A 22,864-nucleotide genomic window follows, 5' to 3' on the forward strand; every position below is an offset into this window, starting at 1 on the left:
GGTCTGAGGCTGAGCAAGTGTCCTGTGATGACAGAGGGTTGGCTGGGAGAACACAGCCAGTTACTTGCCTGAGCATGAGGTCAGCTCTCTGGGGTCACCTCTACCAGGGGTAACACACTTAAATCTCTGGCTTTCTAAGGTCCTGTGAGTTCAGGTGACAGGAGAACCTGGCCTGGATGGATAAATCCTGGATAGTTTCCTAACAAGTGAGACACCGTGGTAATGAGAACAAGAAGCTTTATTTTTTGGCAGGGTTAGGCACAGGGAACTGCCAATCCTTGGCAGGGGCAGGGATGAGGGAACTGTGAGATTCTATACACCAGACAGGAAGCACCTTCTGGGGACAGCTTGGATACTCAACAGGAACACCCCCAGCTCAGCTTGTGAAAGCCAGAACAAAGTATCTGGAAAAGCATGCATCAGGATGGAGCTTTTCCTGGGCCCTTGGGATCCTTGTTTCCTCCAAAGATTACTTGTCTCATCATCAGGATCCAGGTCAGCAGCAGCCCCCAGAGCCATGGCCACAGCAGGAGCCCCCGCCTTGCTGACCACTGCCCTTGTCACAGGAGTTGGATCTCTGGCGCCGGCATTGATGGGACCTGCAGTGCCTGTGGTGGCTCAGGCAGCAGCCACTTTCAGAACTGGGGCCACAGCCCCCGGAGCTTAGAGCACAGTCAGAAGAGGGTGGAGGCAGACACTGTGCTGGGCTCTTTGGGGGACACTTGGGTGAGGGACACTTGGGAGGGGGCTGGCACTGCTGCTGGTTCTGCTGGCAGGACATCTTTGCAGGAATTTTACCTTGAACAGAATAATAGAAACATTAGAGCACAGAACCCTCAGACCATCTCCTTATTTTTGGGTTTGTCACACACTGACCCCCTTGATGAAGCCACTTTCTAAGCCAAGATCTGTGGGGCAGAAATGGGAATGTAGTAGAGGGAATGCTACACATGCATTTGGATAAAGCATCCTTAAGAATATAAAATGGATCTATGTGCATTACTGACAACATGCTCCAAACAAGAATGTGAAGGAATCCTAAGGTCCTGCGGCTTTTGCAGCTCACGGGTCCCTGACATGTGCCTTAGAGGCTCCTTATTCTCCATCACCTCCCCCACTGCTGCCCACTGTGGGCTTCTTTCTGATGGTTCCATTTCACTTCTGGGCCTCTCTTTCCCAAACACTCCCAGCTGAGGATCTGTCCCCTGCTGGCCACTCACCAGATGCAGAGGAAGTAGGAGAAGAAGGCTGCTCCTAAGGATGCTGTGGATGAGAAGCCCAGGGTAGGAGCCCTTTTATCCCGTGCAGTGTACACGATGATGCACTACCTGAGTATGCTGCTGCTTTCACAACCAGGGAGGTGACAGCACCAGACACTTCCCAGTTGCCTGCTTCCTCAGCATGTGCCTAAAGGTGTAACAAGATGACCCCTGTGTCTTCCTGGGCACATGCCTAAAGATTTAATAAGATGGAAGCAGGATGTCCTCATGACTGCAGAAGTACTTCCCACTCTGGTCCACCCTGTACCTCCTGCCCACCTCTGCTTGTTCATTCACAAGCTCTGTTCGTTTTACTTCTTTCAACAGTAGTAGTATGGAGATGTATTGGACATATTTCTTCCATTGAGCACCTTACAGCCTAAATGGACTATCACTCAGAAAAGTAAATATATTTGATCTGATGGAATAAGCACTATCACAGAAGTGTTTAAAAAGACTTCAAGCCTAAGACCACAGCCTTTGTAAGTCAGTCCTCTATTGCACTGATGGTCCCAAAGGGTGATGGTTTTCAGGTGTTCTTCAGGAATGACAGCTGGACACACTTACCATTTTTTGTAATAAGACCACTCAAAGTCTACTGTTTTAGAAATTTTCAAAAATACAATACATTGTTATAGTCATCATGCTGTACAATAAATCTCCTGAATTTATTACTCTGGTCTTATTGAAATTTTGTATCCTTTGACCAACATCTCCCCAGTTCTTCCCCACTCCCCAACCCAACCCCTGATAATGATCATTTCTACTTCCACGCACTCGACTTTTTAGGATTCCACATATAAGTGAGATCACGAATATTTGTCTTTCTATATCTGGCTTATTTTACTTAGCATAATATCTTTCAGGTTTATACATGTTGTCACAAATTAGAAACTTCCCTTTTTATATAAGGCTGAGTTGTATTCCATTACACTTATATAACATGTTTTTTAATCCATTTACCCACTAAAGGACACTTAGGTTGATTCTATATCTTGACTGTAGTAAACAATGTTGCAATAAATTTGGGAGTGCAGATATCTCTTCAAAATACTGATTTCATTTCCTTTAGATATATACCCAGTAGTGGGATTGTTGAATCACATAGTAGTTTCATTTTTAATTTTTTAAGGAAACTTCACACTGTTTTCCACAATGGCCATACTACTTTACATTCCCACTAATACTGTAAAAAGGTTCCCTTTTCTCCAAATCTTTGCCAATACTTGTTATTTCTTGTCTTTTGATAATAGCCATTCTAGCAGATGTGAGGTGATATTGTGTTTTTAACTTGCATTTCCCTGATTATTAGCGACGTTGAGCACTTTTTTATATATACTGTAGGCCATTTGTATGGCTTCTTTTGGGAAACTCCCTGTGCCCACTTTTTTGATTGGTTTATGTGTTTTCTTGCTATTGAGTTGTTTGAGTTTCTAAAATATTTTGAATATTAACTCATTATCAGATGTGTAGTTCACAGATATTTTATCACATACTGTATGTTGTCTCTTCACTCCATTAATTGTTTGCTTTATTTTGCAGAAGCTTTTTACTTTGATGCAACCACATTTGTCTATTTTTTATTTTGTTGCCTGTACTTTTAGGGTCAAAATTCAAAAATAATATTTGCCCAGGTCTAATGTCAAGAAGTTTTCCCCCTGTGTTTTACTCCAGTAGTTTTAAAATTTCAGGTCTTATGTTTAAGACTTTAATACAAAATCAACATACAGAAATCAGTAGCACTTACACATACCATAACAACTATCCAAAAAAAGAAGTTAAAAATCCCATTTATAATATCATCCAAAAAATACTTAGGAATAAATTTTACCAAAGAAGTGAAAGATCTGTATACTAAAAACTATAAAACATTGAGGAAAGAAAATGAAGACACAAATAGAAAGATATTACATGTTCACAGACTGGAAAAGTGAATGTTGCTAAAATGTTCATATTAGGGGAGATGTTAGAAATAGAATAGAATAGGAATTCTCTGACTCCAGAAGTCCCACCACAGAAATCCAACTAGCAACCAACAGCAGACAAGAATACCCTTGTGAATATCTCAGAACTTGAAGTGAGGCACAGACATCCCCTTGGACCACAGTACTGAGAAAAACCACACACATAGAGCAAGAGGAGGTTTTACTTTGACCACACTGTCCCTCCCTCAAGCCAGCACATCACACATAAGAGGATTCCCAGAACCCATGGCTTTTACAGAGGGAAGAGAGAGTTGAGAATGAACATTCAGCTTTCCCACCATTCTGGAATCCTTCGCAGAAGAAACTCTCTTGTCTTATCCCACAGGAAACATTAGCATTGTTTATTTAGAAACTCAGAACAGGGTGAGACTCATAGTGACCAGTTCAGGGGTCTTGATAGTTGCTCTGCATTCTGGCCAGCAGAGGCACACCACCAGAGAGGCTTGCAATGCTCAACAAGAAGCACAGTTGATTAGTCTGCCAGGTTTGAATCTCTGCTCAGCTTCCACACTCAGCCCCAGTGCTCCCCTTGAAACTTCCCCAGGCCAGGAGATAAGGGTAGGATGGCAATTACCTGCAAAGAGAACATCTGGCCCCAACCATTCCCAGCTGCCAAGCTTTCACCCAGTCAAGCCCTGCCCTTTGTGCTCCTTAACGCTTCCTAAGGCCAGAAAACAGGGGCATGGTGGCAATTAACTGTAGAAGGAGCATCTGTTCCACCCAGGCCCAGCATCCAAGTGGCTAATATATCAAGCCATGGTGCTCTGCCTTAGGTCATCCCAGGATTAGAGCTGAACCCATGCCCATGTGTATCTGTGGAGCACAGCCTCTGGTCCTGTCACCCTGCATGGTTAGGTAGCAATCTCAGAGTCTTTGTTCAGCCTTGACACCTAAAACATGGCCTTGCCCAACTACATATTCAAAACTGTAGTACTGGCCATCTAAGGAAGACAACCAACAATACTGCTCAATCAGAGGCAATTTCAGCCAGCAGCTCTGTCTTATTATAGAGTCCAGCCAGTTCTCTCACCAGACCATGGAACAGAGCCAGAAATCCTACTCAACCAGTACAGTTAACAGTTCAGCCCAGCTAGAGAGCATGACAGCAAGGTCTTCCCGTTCAAGGTCACCACCAACTTGCTTAATCAGAATTCCAGGTTTGATCAAATAGTGAAGGTATACCATGGCCAAATAACACAACAAAGGCGGAATAGTTGGCCATTTCCTCAAATGGTTGGGCAGCAATGCAAGGACACAAGGATTATGAAAAATCTGAAAAAATACATCATCATCATAAGGAAATTAATAAATCTCCAATAAGGGATCCTGAAGAAGTGAAGATTTATAAAATGACTGATGAAGAATTCAGAACAATTATCTTAAACGCGGTGAAACCCCGTCTCTACTAAAAAACAAAAAATTAGTCGTGTGTGGCAGCATGCACCTGTAGTCCCAGCTATTTGGGAGGTTGAGGCAGGAGAATTGCTTGAGCCTGGGAGACAGAGGTTGCAGTGAGCCGAGATCATGCCACTGCACTCCAGCCTGGGTGACGGAGCAAGACTCTATCTCAAAAAAAAAAAAAAAAATTCACCTAGTTTTATAAAATGTATCCGTTAATAATTTATTGTACCTACAGTTATTTTTAATAGTTGTGTCTTTTTAATCTTCACAGGAGAGATAAAGCTTTTTTATACTTCACTGTTACAGCTTTAGAATATTCTGAATATGATACATAGTCGTATTACTTATAGGGGACTACAAGTAAATACAGATAAAAAACTAAATTAAATGTGGAAAACAATTTATAAAACAAAATGAGGAGATTGCCAAATAAATAGAAACAATAAAAATAGAAATCCTAGAGATAAAGTATGTAATAACAGAACTATAAAATTCAATAGAAAGCTTCAACAGCAGACTTGATCAAGTGGAAGAAAGAATAACTTGAAGATAGGATATTTGAAATTATCCAGTTAGAGGAGTAAAAAGAAAAAAGAATGGAAAAGACCTACAGAAATTATGGGACACTATTAAGAGAATTAACCTCCACATAATAGGAGTTTCTGAAGAAGAAGAAGAGAGAGACAAAGGCCCAGAAAGCACATTTAAGGTAATAATGACTAAAAATTTTCAAAATCTGAAGAAAGATGACAGCATTCAGGTATAGGAAGCTCATAAGTCTCCAAGTAAATTCAACCCAAACATTAATTCTAGAATAAAATTATCAAAAAATTCTAGAATAAAATTATCAAAAATGAAAGACAAAAAAAAACCCCAAGAGATAAGAAACATCACATTCAAAGCAGTCCCAATACAGCTGTTAACAGCTTTCCTGGCAGAAATTCTGCAGGCCATGAGAAAGTAGAACAATATATTCAAAATTCTGAAGAAAAAAGTGCTAACCAAGGATACATTACCTGGAAAGTCTGCTCTTCAGAAATTAGGCAGAAATAAAAACTTTCTCAGACAAACAAAAGCTAAGGGAATTCATCATCACTAGGCCTGCTCCATAGGAATTGCTAAAGGGAGTTCTTCAAGCTAAAATGAAAAGCTGCTAATTAATAAAAAAACACAAAAGTAAATATCTCAATGGTATAAGTAATATGACTATGTAATCATATTCAGAATATTCTAAAACTGTAAGGGTGAAGCATAAAATAATTTTATCTGTCCTATGAGGATTAAAAAAAGAACTATTAAAAATAACTGTAGCTACAATAAATAATTAAGAGATATAAATTATAAAACTAGGTAAATATCAAAAGTATACAAGGGGAAGGAGGGAATTAATGTGCAGTTCTGTTTGTAATTAAAGTTATTAGCTTAAAATAGCCTGTTTCAAATTTAGGATGTTTTATATAAGCCCCATGGTAGCCATAAAGCAAAATCCTGTAGAACAAAATATTAAAAAAAAATCAAAGAAGACCACCACAGAAAACTATAAGCCACAAAGGAAGAGAACAAGAAATTAAGAAAGAAACAAAAGATCAAGAAAACAACCAGAAAACAATTAAGAAAATAATGGTAGTAAGTTTAAACTATCAAAAATTATCTTGAATGTAACAGGATTAAGTTATCTAATCAAAACACAGAGGAGCTCAATAGATTTTTTAAAGATCAAACCATATGCTGCCTACAAGAGACTCACTTTCCTTCTAAGGACATACATAGACTGAACATGAAGGGATGGGAAAAGATACTTCATAAAAATGGAAACAAAGAGAGCATGGTAGCTATACTTATAGCATATAAAATATACTTTAAGTCAAAAACTATAAAAAAGACTGAGTAGGTCATTTTACGACAATAGAAAGTGCTAAGCCATCAAAAGAATATAATTGTAAATATATATGCACCCAACATAAGAGCACATATATACCAATGCAATTATTAAATTTTCTGAAGGGAATGATAGACTGCAATACCATAACAACAGGAAATCTCAATACTCTACTTTCAACAATAGACAGCTCATCTAAGCAGAAAGTTAATAAGGGAACACTAGGCTTGAATTACACCTCAGACCAAAGAGAACTAACAGACACATACAAAACATTCCACCAAACAGCAACAGAATATACTTTCTTCTCAGGAGCACATAGAATATTCTCTAAAATAGACTGTATGTTAGGCCACAAAACAATTCTTAACAAATCTCGGAAGATTATACCAACCAACCAATGACATCAAACTAGAAATCTGTAACAGGAGAAACCTTATAAAATTTTAAAATATGTGAAAATCAAGCAAGATGCTCTTAAAAACCAATGGGTCACAGAAGAAATAAAAAAAGAAAATCAAAAAATGCCTTGAGATAAACAAAAATGAAAACACAACAAAACAAATTTTGTGGGATGCAGCAAAAGCAGTGCTAAGAGGGAAAATAATAACAATAAATGTCTATATCAAAAAGACGAAAGATCTCAAATAAACAATGTAATGTTACATCTCAAGGAACTAGAAAAAGAAGAACAAACTAAGCCCAAAGTTAAGAGAAGGAAAGGAATGACAAAGATCCAAGCAGAAATAAATAAAATAGAGCCTAGGAAAACAGCAGAAAAAAATTAATGAAACAAATAATTGTGTTTTTTTAAAGATAAACAAAATCGACAAACCTTAGCTAGACTAACTAAGAAAAAAAGAAAGAAGGCTCAAAGAAATAAAAATCAGAAATGAAAGTGGACACATTATAACTGATGCCACAGAAATACAAATGATTATAACAATTGTATGCCAGATAATTGGATATCTAGAAGAAATTTATAAATTCCTAAACACATACAACCTAACAAAACTGACTCATGAATAGAAAACCTTAACAGACCAATAGTGAGTAAAGGGATCAAATCAGCAATAAATAAGGGATTAAATCAGTAACAGGCTCCTATCAAAGAAATGCCCAGGACTGGGTGGCTTTAGAAATAAATTCTACCAATCTCTTAAAGAAGATTGTATACCAATCCTTCTGAAACTCTTCCAAAATATTGAAGAAGAAGGAATACTTTCAAACTCATTTTACAAGACCAACATTACTCTGATACCAAATCCAGACAAGGACACTCCAAGAAAAAAAAAATTGCAGGCCAATGTCTTTGATAAACCTAAACGCAAAAATCCTTACCAAACTGCTAGCAAACCAAATGCAACCGCATGTTAAACGAATCATCTGCCCTGATCAAATGGGATTTACCCTGGGCTGCGAGGATGGTTCAAAAAATACAAATGAATATATGTGACTCATTCCACTAATAAAATGAAGAATAAAAACCTGTAATCAACTCATTAGATGCAGAAAAAGCATATGACAAAACTCAATATCCTTTCATGATAAAAACTCTCAATAGAATAGGTATAAAGGAAATGTACCTCAAAACAATAAAAGCCACATCTGACAAACCTATAGCAAACATCGTACTTAATCATGAAAAGTTGAAAGCTTTTTCTCTAAGATTAGGAATAAAAGAAGGAGGCCCACTCTCACAGTTCTTTACAACGTAGTTCTGGAAGTCCTAACCAGAGCAACTAGGCAAGAGAAAGAAATAAAAGGAATCCTAAGACAAAAGGAATTAATGAAAGTGTTTCTATTTGCTGACAATATAATCTCATATAAAGAAAATTCTAAAGAGTCCACCAAAAACTTGTTAGAACTGATAAATTCAGTAAAGTTGCAGGCCACAAAATCAACATATGAAAATAAGTAGTGTTCTATACACTAATGAGTTATCCAAGCAGAAAACTAAGGAAACAATCCCACTTATATCAGCAAAAAAAGAAAATAAAATACTTAGGTGTAAATTTAACTAAGGAGGTGAAAAAAGTGTATACTAAAGACTATTAAAACACTAATCAAATAAATTTAAGAAAACACATATAAAAATATGTTCATGGTTTGAAAAAATTAACATTGTTAAAATGTTCATATTACTCGAAGTGATCTGTAGATGCAATACAACTTACATCAAAATTCCATTGCCATTTTCACAGAAATAGAAAAAAAAAAGTCTTTTTTTTTTTTTTTTTTTTTTTTTTTGAGACGGAGTCTCGCTCTGTCGCCCAGGCTGGAGTGCAGTGGCGCGATCTCGGCTCACTGCAAGCTCCGCCTCCAGGGTTCACGCCATTCTCCTGCCTCAGCATCCCGAGTAGCTGGGACTACAGGTGCCCGCCACTACGCCCAGCTAATTTTTTCGTATGTTTAGTAGAGACGGGGTTTCACCGTGTTAGCCACGATGGTCTCGATCGCCTGACCTTGTGATCCGCCCGTCTCGGCCTCCCAAAGTGCTGGGATTACAGGTGTGAGCCACCACGCCAGGCCAAAAATAATCTTTAAATTCACGTGAAAGCACAAAAGACCACAAACAGTTCAAGGCAATCTTGAACAAAAATAACAAAGCTGGGGATATCACCTGACCTATTTTTGAAATCTACTACAAAGCTACAGTAGTAAAAACAGCACAGTGCTTGCATAAAAACAGACACATAGACAAATGGAACAATTGAGTAGAAAGCCAGGGAATAAACCTAAGCGTTCACAGTCGATTGACTTTTGACAAAGGTAACAAGAACACACAATGGGTAAAGGACAGTCTCTTCAATAAGTAGTGCTGGGAAAACTGGTTATCATGCATAAAAGTGAAATTAGACCCTTATTTTGCAGCATACACAAAAATAAACTCAAAATGGATTAAAGACATAAACATAATACCTGAAACTTTAAAACTATTAGAAGAAAACACAGGGTGAAAGCTCCATGACATTGCTCGGGGCAATAATTTTTTGAATATGACCCTGAAAGCTCAGGCAACGAAAGCAAAAATAGAAAAATTGGATTGCTTTTGTTAGTTAAACTAAAAACCTTCTGCACAGCCAAAGAACCAATTAACAAAGTGAACAGACAACCCACAGAGTGGAAAACAAATTTGCAAACCATATATCTGATAAAGGGTTAATATCCAAAATATGTAATGAACTCAACTCAGTAGCAAGAAAAAAAATTTGAACATGGGGAAAGAACTTTAACAGACACTTCTCAAACAAAGACCTAGGGATGACCAACGGGTTTAGGTAAAAAAAAAACCTCAGCATCACTAATTATCAGGAAAATGCAAATTAAAACCACAGTAAGATAACAACTCACACCTGTTAGAATGGCTTATATATCTAAAAGAAAAGAAAAGAAAAGAAAAGTGTTGGTGAGAATGCAGAGAAAAGGGAACACTTGTACACTGTTGGTGGGAATGTAAATTATAATAAACATTATACAAAATGATATGTATGTTCCTGAAAAAACTAAAAATAGAACTAAAATATGATTCAGCAATCTTACTTCTGAAAATATATCCAAGGCATTGAAATCGTTGTATCAAAGGGATATCTACATTCCCATATTTATTACAGCATTAATTACAGTATCTAAGATATGGAATAAACCTGTGTCTATCAATGGAGAAAGAAAATGTAGTATACGTACACAATAGACTACTACTCAGCCTTATAAAATAAGGAAATCCCGTCATTTGTGACAACATGGATGAACCTAAAGGACATTACACTAAGTGAAATAAGCCAGATATGGAAAGACAATGCATGATCTCACTTATTTATAGAATCTAAAAATAGCTGAATTCATAGAAGCAGACAGTATAATGGTAGTTAACAGAGGCTAGAGGGAGAGGGCAGCAAAGGACTTGGGGATTTGTTAATCAAAAACTTAAAATTTTTAGCTAGACAGCAGGGATATGTTTTAAGATCTATCACACAGGAGAGTGAATACAGTCAATAATTATGTATGGCTTAGTTCAAAATAGAGAGAGCAAATTTCAAATATATCACTACACAAAATGTCAAAACATTACATTGTACTCAATAAATGTAATACAATTCTAGTTTGTCAATTAAAAATAATATACATTAAAATAAATAAATGAATAAAGTGTCCATATTCCCCAAAGCAATCTACAGATTTACTGCAATGTCTATCAAAATTCCAATGACATTCTGACAGAATTTTTTGATGTTGTTTTTATAGTTTCAACTTTTATTTTAGATTCAGGTGTACACGAGCAGATTGTTTACATTAGTATGTTACACAATGTTAAGGTTTGGGTACAAATGATCCCATCACTCAGGTAGTGAGCATATACCCAATAGTAGTTTTCCACTCCTTGCATCCTTTCCTCTCTCCCCTTCTAGTTGTCTAGTGTCTATTGTTGCCATCATTATGTTTATGTGTATCCAGTATTTAGCTCCCACTTATAAGTGAGAACATGAAGTATTTGGTTTTCTGTTCCTGCATTAATTTTCTTAGGATAATGGCATCCAGTTGGATCTACACTGCTGCAAAAGACATGATTTCATTCTTTTCTATGGCTGTGTAATATTCCATGGTGTATATGTACCACGTTATAATTTTCCAATCCACTGTTGATGGGCATCTAGGCTGATTCCATGTCTTTGCTATTGTGAATTGTGCTGTGATGAATTTAAGAGTGTATAGGTTATTATTATTACTATTATTATTGGTAGAACAGTTTACTTTCCTTTGGATATATACCCAGTAATGAGATTGCCAGGTCGAATAGCATTTCTGTTTTAAGTTCTCTGAGAAATCTCCAAACCGCTTTCCACAGTGGCTGAACTAATTTACATTCCCACCAGCAGTGTACAAGCATTTCCTTTTCTGCACAACCTTGCCAGTATCTGTTATTTTTTGACTTTTTAATAATAGCCATTCTAACTGTTGTGAGACAGTATCTCATGTGGTTTTGATTTGCATTTCTCTGATGATTAGTGATATTGAGTATGTTTATTGGCCGCTTATATGCCTTCTTTTGAGAAGTGTCTGTTCATGTCCTTTGCCCACTTTTTAATGGGGTTATTTGTGGGGTTTTTTTGCCTGTCGAATTGTTTAAATTCCTTAAAGATTCTGGATATTAGAACTGTGTTGTATGCATAGTTTGTGAATATTTCCTCCTATTCTGTAGGTTGTCTGTTTACTCTGCGATGGTTTCTTTTGCTGTGCAGAAGCTCTTTAGTTTAATTAGGTCCCACTTGACTTTTCTTGTTGTTGCAATTGCCTTTGAGGACTAAATCATAAATTCTTTGCCAAGGCTGATGTTCAGAATTGTATTTCTTTGGCTTTCTTCCAGAATTTTTATAGTTTGAGGTCTTACATTTACATTTTTAATTCACCTTGAGTTAATTTTTGTATATGATGAATGGTAGGGGTCCAGATTCATTCTTCCGCATATGGATAGCCAGTTATCCCAGCATAATTTATTGAATAGGGAATCCTTTCCCTATTGCTTATTTTTGTTGACTTTGTCAAAAATCAGCTGGCTATAGAGGTATTGCTTTATTTCTAGGTAATCTGTCTGTTCTTTTGGTCTATATGTCTGTTTTTGTACCAGTACCATGCTGTTTTGGTTAGTGGCCTTACAGTATGGTTTAAGTTGGGTAATATGATGCTTCCAAATTTGTTCTTTTTGCTTAGAATTGCCTTGGCTATTTTGGCTCATTTTTGGTTCCATATTGAATATAGAGTAGTTTTTATTAAAATTCCATGAAAAATTATATTGGTAGTTTGATAGGAATAGTGTTGAATCTGTAGATTTTTTCAGGCGATATGGTCATTATAACGACATTGATTCTTCCAATCCAAGAGCATGGAATGTTTTCCCATTTGTTTGTGTCATCTACTATTTCTTTCAGTAGTGATTTTTAGTCTTCCTTATAGAGATCTTTCACCATCTTGGTTAGATGTATGCCTAGGTATTTTTGGGGGTCTATTGTAAATGGATTGCATTCTTTATTTGGCTCTTAGTTTGAACATAATTGGTGAGTAGAAGTGCTACTTATTTTTGTGTGTTGATTTTGTATCCTGAAACTTTACTGAAGTTGCTTATCAGTTCTAGGAAACTTAGGGCAGAGTCTTTAGGGTTTTCTAGGTACAGAATCAGAGAAAAGAGATAATTTGACTTACTCTTTTCCTATTTGGATGTCTTTTATTTCTTTCTTTTGCCTGATTGCTCTGACTAGAATTTCCAGTACTAGATTTAATAGGAGTGGTGAGAAGGAGCCTACTTGTCTTCATGTTCTTAAGGGGAATGCTTCCAGATTCTACACATTCTGTATGATGTTGATTGTGAGTTCGTCATAAATGGCTCTTATTATTTTGAGGTATGTTCCTTCAATGCCTAGTTTGTGGAGGGTTTTTATGACAAGATGTTAGGTTTTATCAAAAGATTTTTCTGCACTATTGAGACAATCATAAGGTTTTTGTTTTTAATTCTGTTTATGAGGTGAATCACTTATATTGATTTGCATATGTTGAACCAAACCTACATGCCAGGAATAAGGCCTACTTGATTGTGGTTAATTAACTTTCTGGTGTGCTGCTGGATTCAGCTTGCTAGTATTTTGTTGAGGATTTTTGTGTCTGTTCATCTGAGATATTGACCTATATTTTTCTTTTTCATTGTATCTTTCCCAGATTTTTAGTATCAGAATGATGCTGGACTCATAGAATGAGTTAGGGAGGAGTCCTTCCTCCTCAATTTTTTGGAATAGTTTTAGTAGAATGGGTACCAGCTATTCTTTGTACCTCTGGTAGAATTCAGCTATGAATCCATCTGGTCTAGGGCTTTTTTTGGTTGGTAGGGTTTTTTTATTACTAATTCCATTTTGGAGCTCCATGTTGGTCTGGTCAAGTTTTCAGTTTCTTCCTGATTTAGTCTTGGGAAGTTGTGTGGTTTTGGATCTTAATTTCATTCAGTTTTGCTCTGATTTTAGTTATTTCTTTTCTTCTAACTTTGGGTTAATTTGTTCTCATTTCCCTAGTTCCTCTAGGAGTGATGTTAGGTTGTTAACTTTTTGGATGTTTCATCTCTGTTTTCATTTATTTCAAAGAATTTTTTATGTCTGCCTTAATTTTGTTGTTTCCCCCAAATTCATTCAGAAACAAGCTGTTTAATTTCCATGTAATTGTTTGGTTTTGAGACATCTCCTTAGTATTGACTTTTGTTTTTATTCCACTGTGGTCCAAAAGTATAAATTGTATGATTTCAATTTTTTTAAATTTATTGAGACTCACCTTATGGCTGAGCATGTGGTTAATCTTGGAGTATGTTCCATGTGCAGGTGAGAAGAATTTATTTTGTGATTAATGGGTGAAGTACTCTGTAGAAGTTTGTTAACCCAATTCATCAAGTGTCCAATTTAAGTCCAGAATTTGTTAGTTTTCTGCCTCGATAATGTGTCTAACACTGCCAGTGGAGTGTTGAAGTCCTCACTATCATTGTGTGGCTAAGTTCTTTTCATATACCTAGAAGTACTTGTTTTATGAACTGGAGTGCCCCAGTGTTGAATGCATATATATTTAGGATAGTCAAATCTTATTGTTTAATTGAATGCATTATTTTTATGTAATTGCCTTCTTTGGTTTTTTTTCTTAGTTTTTGTTGATTTAAAGTCTATTTTATCTAAGAATATTGACTCCCACTTTGTTTTGTTTTCCATTTGCATGATAGATCCTTTTCCAACCCCTTTGAGCCTATAATTGTCGCTACATTTGAGATGGGTCTCTTGAAGACATCAGATGGATAAGTCTTGCTTTTTCATCCTACCTGCCATTCTGTGCCATTTAAATTGGGCATGCAGACCATTTACACTCAAGCCCACATATTGATATGTGAATTTTTTATTGTGAAGTTGTGAGCTGGCTGCTTTGTAGTTTCTATTGTGTAGCTGCTTCATGGGGTCTGCAAGCTATGTACTTAACTGTGTTTTTGTGGACCAGGTATTGTTCTTTTGTTTCCATGTTTAGAACTCCTTTAAAGATTTCTTGTAAGGTTAGTCTAGTGGTAACAAATTCCCTTAGTAATCATTGGTCTGGAAAATATTTTATTTCTTCTTTGCTTATGAAGCATAGTTTGATAGGGGATTAAATTCTTGGTTGGAATTTCTTTTCTTTAAGGATGCTGAAAATGAGCCCCCAATGTCTTCTGATTTGTATGTTTTCTGCTGAGAACTCTGCAGTTAGCCTGATGGGCTTCCCTTTGTATGTGGTCTGACCTTTTTCTCTAGCTGCCTTTAAGATTTTTTTCTTTAGCATTAATCTTGGACAGTCTGGTGACTACCTGCCTTGGTGATGTTTGTTTTGTATAGTATCTTGCACACATTCTCTATATTTCTTGTGACTTAATGTCTACCTCTTTAGCAAGATGAGGGGAATTTCCTTGAGTTATTCCCTCAAATATACTTTCCAGGTTGTTTACTCTTTCTCCTTCTCTCTTGGAAATGCCAGTAATTTGTAGGTTTGGTTGCTTTACAGAATATCCTTCCTCAAAGACTTTGTTCGTTTTTTAAATTCTTTTTTCTTTATTCTTGTCTGACTGGATTAGTTCAAAAGATTGGTATTCATACCAGTGAAATTCTTTCTTCTGCTTGGTCTAGTCTAGTGGTAAAGCTTTCAATCATATTTTGAATTTCTTTAAGTGAGTTTTTAAATTCAGAATCTCTGATTGATTTAAGATTTTTTATCTCTTCCTTTATTTTCTGCATTGCTTTAGAAGTTTCTTTATGTTGATTTTCAACCTTGTCTTCGATCTCATTGTGCTTTGTTGCAATTCATGTTTTGAATTTGTTATATGTAATTCCTGAGATTTCATTTTGGTTAGGGACCATTGCTGAAGATCTTTTGGAGGTGTCACGACATTCAGACTTTTCATGGTACCAGAGTCCTTGTGCTAGTTCTTTCTCATCTGGTGATGCTAGCTAGCACTTCTATGTAAATATTTTCATGTGGATAAGATTTTTTCTTTATTTATTTCCCTATAATTTTATTGATTTGTTCTTTTTTTTTTTTTTCCTTCCCCCTTCCTCCCTAGAAGGTGTGACTGTAGAAAATGTTGGCTAGGGTCTTTTGACTACTTCTGTAGCCCTATGCCCTAGGCACTTCTATTGGCAGGTTTTATTTTGGGCTGATCAGTTTGACCTACAGGCCAGTAGATGGTGCTTATGAGTAAAAGCCAGCAGTGGCCAATGCAAATAGATATATATTTGATACTTGTTTACGGACAGAAGCTCTGAATTGCCTCAGGCAATTGGCTGATCTGTGGGGTGCTCAGTGGTTTGAGCTCCCTGCTAAGTCCTTGGGGGCATACAAAGATGGGTAGAGCCACATTGGGCAGCCCACTAACAGATCCTCCAATGGCAGGCACAAGCACCAGCACCAAGGGAGAAAGGCTCCCAGTGGGGTGCCTAGGCCTGGAGCTGGGAAACCTCCTTGGCCCCAAGTTCTCTGCATGGAAGTGTTGGGGGGCAGCTTGAACTCCTAATCCAGGAGAGTGGGTGCTCCAGATGCCTGAATATCTGCCTAGGCATAGAGCATAGAGGGCCCTGCTTTACCACAATCTGCACTGGAAGAATGGGGCAGCTCAGGCTGCTGATCCAGACAAGTGGAGTCCTGAATGTCTGAAGATCTGTGGGAGCATGGAGCAGAAATTGCCCTGCTGCAGCACAGTCTCAGGGGAGCAGGCTGGAGCACCCATGAATGACACATACAGACTAATACCGGGTCTCCACACCAGGTGGCCCTGGCTGCAAGTCTTACCACCCAGAAGAAACAGCAGCTGCAGTAGTTCTCCTACTGCGGTGATAGGGGAGAACACAGTTCCAGCACCTACTTGTGGGGCACTTTCCACACTTGCCATTAGATTCTGGCTGTAGAGACCCCTACCCTACTCCAGGGTAAGTGCTCCAATCTCTGGCCCAAGACTAAAATGCCTGCACAGCCATACTGCCAAGTCATCAGAGAATGGCTGACTTTGTATGTGCCTGGATTAAAAATGGCATCCTGCTTTCAGTACTGGGTTCGGGAAAATATCCGCAGCTTTTCCCAGTGTCTTTCCCTCTCAGTGTCTCCCAACCTCTTCTCAAGCTAGCTCCAGGGCATGGGAGAAATATGATGCTCTCCTTTGGCCTGGGTTGCATGGATCCCCATTAGAAAGCTAAGTCATAATGTGTGCCCCTCTCACATATTGGGGCTTCACTCACTTTTCAGCTGGACTCTATAACAAGGGTTGTTTGCCCATTTTCGCCTCCTTAGGAACTGTGGTGTCTTTTGCTTTCCAGTGAATTCCCATTTTCATTCTTGAATTAAAGCCATAATTTTGATCTTTATGCATTATTTTGCTATTTCCAAGTGGAAGAGTCATGCTAAAGCCTCCAATATACCATCTTGAAAAATAAAATAGAATTTTTTTTAAATCCTAAAATTCATGTGGAACTACAAAATACCCTGAATAGCCAAAGCAATCTTAAGGACAAAAGAACAAAGCTGGACGTAATACACCACTTGATTTCAAATGTACTACAAAGCTCCAGTAATCAAAACAGCATGAAAAAAAAAGACAGACACATAGATCAATGGAACAGAATAGAGAGCTAGAGAGCCCATAAATTAACCCACACACACACTTCCTGTTAACTGATCTTTGACAAAGGTGCCAAGAACACACAATGGAAAAAGGATAGTTTCTTAAATAAATGGTTTGGGGAAAACTAGATATTCACATGCAGAAGAATGAAACTGGACCCTTATCTCACCCCATGTACAAAAGTCCTCTCGGTCTTCAACATAAGATCCTCATTCCCTTCCGGGTTTCTAGGTGTATTTGCATTTTCGGCTTAACTGCTGCACTGAGAGCAGCCATTAGCTCTTCTAGTGACTGTCCCATAACAGGTGCAATGTGCTTTTTTAGGTCAAACTAGATGGTGAGGCTGAAAAGGAACCAAGAGAGTGGAAAAAAAATATCGGAAAAAATGCCAGTGGTGTCAGACCTAAAACCTAGAGAACAGGAATGGGGCAGCCTGAGTGAGAGGAGTGAGAGGGTGCTCCCAGAGAATCCTAGACGCCCTGTTGGGTCTACCCTGACCCCTGATCTGCAACCCTCACTGGAGACATCACTCTATAACTTTTCTTCTCAAGCCCAAAGTTTGATCTGAGCCTCTCTCTTTCCGACATGCCATCACCAATCTTACATGCTGGAATTGACTCTCATCATCCTTTATTTGAGAAACACAAGCTGAATATCTGCTAAGGCCAGTAAGTGGCTTGCTCAGCTTGGGTTTCAGCACTGAATAAGGGGCACATTTACTTTCTTCAGGGATCTTACAACCTAGCAGAGAAGATAGACACTACACAAATATGGTATTTATATCTGTGATGACTGAGCCCAAAGGCAAAATGTAGGCATTATAGTGTGGGTGAGAGAACTGTCTTTGTCTTGGAGTTCAAACCTAGCTTCAGAAGTGAATAATTACTTTTCCATGTACAGTCGTTGTCCAGAAATAAGTACAGAGTCCGTATTTACTCCTAATGATGTACAACTTTGAATTGCTGTAAGACTTCATTTTGAGTATAACACATGTCCGCCTGTCAGTGTGACTCAAAGCATTTCAGAACTTGTCAGCAGGAGGGTCCACCTTTCCTCATGAATTGAAAGCTGACTTGTAGCTGGCTTTTTCTTAGCTCCACCACTGGGTCCCTTTCTGAGTTTCTGTCTCCATATCCTGATTTGGAGACATTCTTTTTCTTCTTGGGATGGAACTCCTTAATCTCACACATCTCTTATGAAATCTCCAACCACTTGTTCTTCTCAGAACACAGTCCACAGCCCAGTTACTTCTCTCAGAGCATGGAGCAGCTCCAAATGTTCTGCACTGTGAGAACTTCTTAGTATCCCTGACATCCTGAGGACCTGGGATAATGAAGAAGAAATTTACTTGACTGGCTCAAAATGAGGATGTTATGACCTAATAACAAGCATGTTGACTCTGGGCCAGGAGGTGCTTTATCTGAGGTCTAGTTCCAGGGTGAATCTTCTGAGAAGTCATATTAGTAATAAATGAGTGGACAAACAACCAACCAAGGATCAACCCTTCTCCTTTGCAATATATGACTGATGCTGTGAAAAGCAGCTGAGTCATTCTTGGGGAAGATGAGATGAGCAAGCCAACAATGGAAACTTGGGAAGTTGTCCAAGTTGTCATGGAGTTTATGTCATTTAATTTTCTTACTATTGGATTTCAGAAGCACAAAATTAGATTAACAAATACCCTCTGTTCATATTATATGCTCACAATTCATCCATGCTTGGCCTTCTTAATTAATGTGCCTACCTGTTTGTCTATTATTTAAATAACAAACACACAAAAATTCACCATCCAAGCGAAAATGATAACTTTGATAGTAAATTATATGCACCTGTGTAATTCAGCCTTCACCCATGTCCCTGCCTGTCCCATCTAATATAACCATGATCCTAAATCTTGTATTCATCATTCTTTGCTTCCCTTTTGGTATATTTCATTACTTTTTATTTCTAAAAATTGTTATTTTAATTATTTTTTCTATTTTAAGTTTCATTTCTTGAGATTTTGTATACCAAAATATCATTCATTTAATTATCCAATTCTATGAGCTTTAACTAACATATATAGTCCGGTAAACCCCACAACAACTAAGACATACAACAGTTCTATCACCTCAAAATATTCCCTCATGTGCTTATTAAATCAGCCTCTCCCTCATACCAGCCCTTGGCAACCACTGACCTATTTTCAGTTCTTATAATTTTGCCTTTTCCAGAATGCCCTATAATTAAAATTATATAATATGTAGTATGTAAAGTCTGACTTCTTTTGCATTTGAGATTCATCCCTGTTGTTTTATATATCAGTAGTTGATTCCTTTTTTATTGATAAGTAGCCTTCCATTGCATAAATATACCATTTTAAAAACTCTATTCATCAGTTGAAGAGCATGTGGGGTTCTTCAAATTCAGGGCAGTTATGAATAAAGCCACTATAAATGTTGGGCTACAGGTTTTTCTGTGAACATACAACTATATTTCTTTTGGCTAAATATCTAAGAATAGGATTTCTGGGGCAAATTGTAAGTTGTATGTTTAATTTTTTTGATAGACTGCCAACTAATGTAATTTTGCATTTCTACCAGCAATGACTTGGGCTTCTTGTTGTTCTTCATCCCTCATATTACTTGATATTGTCATTTATTTCATTTTAGCCATTCCAATGTGTATAGAGTGGTATCTCACTTTGCTTTTAAATTGCATTTCTCTAATGACTAATTAGGTTGAGTATCTTTTCATGTGCTTAACTGCCACCCATATATCTTCTTTGTTAAAATGACTCTTCAAATACTTTGCCCATATTTTCTGTCTTATTACCTATTTTTGAGAATTTAAAAAACACTGGCCGGGCACGGTGGCTCTGTAATCCCACCACTTTGGGAGGCCGAGGCGGGTGGATCACAGGTTAGGAGATAGAGACCATCCTGGCTAACACAGTGAAACCCCATCTCTACTAAAAATACAAAAAAATTAGCTGGGTGTGGTGGCAGGCGCCTGTAGACCCAGCTACTTGGGAGGCTGAGGGGGGAGAATGGCGAGAACCCGGGAGGCAGAGCTTGCAGTGAGCCGAGATCACGCCACTGCACTTCAGTCTGGACGACAGAGCAAGACACCGTCTCAAAAAATAAAAATAAAAAAAAAATTCTTGAACCAAGTCCTTGGTAAGATATGTGTTTTACAATATTGTCTCCAAGTCTGTGAATTTTCTTTGCATTTGCCTAGCAGTGCCTTTTGAAAAGCAGAAGTTTTTAATTTTGATGAAGTCCTATATTTCTTTTTGAATTGTACCTTTTTGGCATATCTGAAAAATTTTGCATAACCCAAAGTCACAAAGATTTATTATGTTTTATTGTAGAAGTTTCATAGTTTAATTTTTTAAATTATGATCTATTAATTTTTATATCTAGCATTAGGTATGATTTCTTTTACATATGGATGTCCAATTATTTCAGCTCTATTTGTTGAAATGACTATTATTTCTCCAGTCATGACTCAAGAAAGAATTATGTCATACTAATTCCCAGGAAATTGTAAAGGACAGACTCTGCTCCACAGCACGTGAGTTGAAACAAGGAAGAAGGGAGGAAGAAAGGAAGCAGTGGTAGCCTCCCAGGTAAGAGGTATGTGGACAGTGATCCTGCTTCCAGGTTCAATGTCATTGGTTGGATATTATGGAAGTGCCCAAGCTACAAACCTAGTCTTGGGCGTGTGCCTTGTTGTCACCTCCCCTGGTTGTGAAAGCAGCAGCATGCCCAGGCTGTGCATCACACACCGTGCACAAGATAAAAGCACTCCTGCCCTGGGCTCCTCATCCACAGTCTCCTCAGGAACAGCCTTCTCCTGCCTCCACTGCACCTGGTGAGTGTCCAGCAGGGGATGGGACTCAACTTGGGATGTTGGAACAGAAAACTAAGGTCATAGCAGGAGAGGGAAATGGAGAGATCTGAAACAAAAGCCCGGAGAGAGGATGGCAGAGAGGGTACCAATGTGGGAACTGGGGCCAGGAGGGAGACCCTGCAGGAACTGACAGCAATTCCATGACCTGCAAAGGCCACAGAAGCTTATGATTCCTTCCCATCCTCTTTCTACTCAGGCTGGCACATGTTTCCTATGATCTCCATTCTCCAGAATGCCTTTTGTCAAAAGGGTACATTCCTAGACGCTCTTTGGAGAAACAGAAACATGGATGCCCACTTAGACTCACAGCAATCTGTCCCTGGTGGAGAACAAAGTGAGAGGCATCTGGCATGTCCCACCAACTCCACATCAGCTTCCCTCACCTTCCTGCAGCTCTTGCCTCAGGAGGCAGCTGGTCTTAGAGACATTGGACTGTAGATTTTGGACTAACAAATGGCTTTGTTTTGTCCAGGACAACTCAACTCCTGCCAAGATGTCCTGCCAGCAGAACCAGCAGCAGTGCCAACCCCCACCCAAGTGCCCCTCACCCAAGTGTCCCCCAAAGAGCCCAGTACAGTGTCTGCCTCCAGCTTCCTCTGGCTGTGCCCCAAGCTCTGGGGGCTGTGGCCCCAGCTCTGAGGGCGGCTGCTTCCTGAACCACCACAGGCGCCACCACCGATGCCGGCGCCAGAGGTCCAACTCCTGTGACAGGGGCAGTGGTCAGCAAGGCGGGGGCTCTGGCTGCGGCCATGGCTCTGGAGGTTGCTGCTGACCTGGATCCTGATGCTGAGACAAGTGATTTTGGAGGAAACAAGAATCCCAAGGGCCCAGGAAAACCCCATCTTGATGCATGAGTTCCCAGATACCCTCTTCTGGCTTTCACAGGCTGAGCTGGGGGTTTTCCTGTGGAAGGTCTGAGCTCTCCCCAGAAGGCACTTCCTGTCTGATGTCCAGGATGTCACATGTTCCCTTACCCCTGTACCTGTGAAGGATTGGCAGTGCTTGTGCCTGACCTCATCAAAAAATAAAGCTCCTTGTCCTCATTACCACCGGTGTCTCCCTTGGCATTTCACTCTGTCTCTCCCTAGGTAGGGCTGGAAGTGTGCCCTCCTGTCTGCCCCTGACATCCAGCACCACCACAGGGAAGATGCAGAATTCTAGCTCGAGGTCTGCAAAATTCAGGAATCTGTCGAGTCTTTTTCTGCTGGAATTGTGAGGCAGTGGGAGACAGGATGTGATGAGAGGGATTGTAGTGAGGCCTCTAACTGTCAGAAAAGAATGACTAAAATGTGATTGTCCTCTCATGATCGACTCCCCAGTCGTAGGAGGAGCTAGCTACTAGATGTTTCTGACATCTCTATTACAAAACAGTGAAGATGTAGCAGGCAATTATCAAAAAAATAGGCAGAATTAGCATTTCTTCTAAAGGGGTAACTTTGACTCTCCAAGGGACATTTTTTGTTGTCAAAACTTAGAGGTAGAAAGAGAATTTCTGGCATCTAGTGGGCAGAGGCCAGGGATGCAGCTAAGCCTCCTACTAAGCATAGAACAGCCCCACAGTGGAGAATTATCTGCCCCAAAAAGTCCAATAATTGCAAGGCTGAAAACCTTTAGACTAAAATTAAAAGACGGGTAAAGAAAAAAATGGCCTCGGCTGTCTGTAATCCCAGCACTTTGGGAGGCTGAGGCAAGTGAATTACCTGAGGTCAGGAGTTTGAGACTGCCTGACCAACATGATGAAACCACGTTATATGATTAGTCTCTACTAAAAATACAAAAAAAAAAAAATAGC

The 22,864-nt window shown here is 38.7% G+C and overlaps 2 protein-coding genes across 2 annotated transcripts; one reads left to right on the top strand and one right to left on the bottom strand.

Annotated features, from left to right (window-relative positions):
• Positions 1-292: 292 nt before the first annotated feature.
• Positions 293-1,271, bottom strand: LCE3C (late cornified envelope 3C). The gene is made up of 2 exons (XM_001135198.6): positions 1,221-1,271; positions 293-798 (listed from the first exon to the last, which is right to left on the bottom strand). The coding sequence occupies exon 2, from the start codon at positions 779-781 to the stop codon at positions 497-499; it is 285 nt and encodes a 94-aa protein (XP_001135198.1). The 5' UTR covers positions 782-798; positions 1,221-1,271; the 3' UTR covers positions 293-496.
• A 19,714-nt stretch (positions 1,272-20,985) lies between these two features.
• LOC735629 (late cornified envelope protein 3D) lies at positions 20,986-22,121 on the top strand. The gene is made up of 2 exons (XM_001135124.4): positions 20,986-21,033; positions 21,545-22,121. The coding sequence occupies exon 2, from the start codon at positions 21,566-21,568 to the stop codon at positions 21,842-21,844; it is 279 nt and encodes a 92-aa protein (XP_001135124.2). The 5' UTR covers positions 20,986-21,033; positions 21,545-21,565; the 3' UTR covers positions 21,845-22,121.
• The last annotated feature ends 743 nt before the right edge of the window (positions 22,122-22,864 follow it).

Source organism: Pan troglodytes, chromosome 1 (genome assembly GCF_028858775.2).
Source record: "Pan troglodytes isolate AG18354 chromosome 1, NHGRI_mPanTro3-v2.0_pri, whole genome shotgun sequence".
In the NCBI taxonomy this organism is placed as follows: domain Eukaryota; kingdom Metazoa; phylum Chordata; class Mammalia; order Primates; family Hominidae; genus Pan; species Pan troglodytes.

What these genes read in the sequence shown, in the direction of transcription:
- LCE3C (XM_001135198.6), bottom strand. Translation starts at nt 781, where the DNA reads ATGTCCTGCCAGCAGAACCAGCAGCAGTGCCAGCCCCCTCCCAAGTGT.
- LOC735629 (XM_001135124.4), top strand. Translation starts at nt 21,566, where the DNA reads ATGTCCTGCCAGCAGAACCAGCAGCAGTGCCAACCCCCACCCAAGTGC.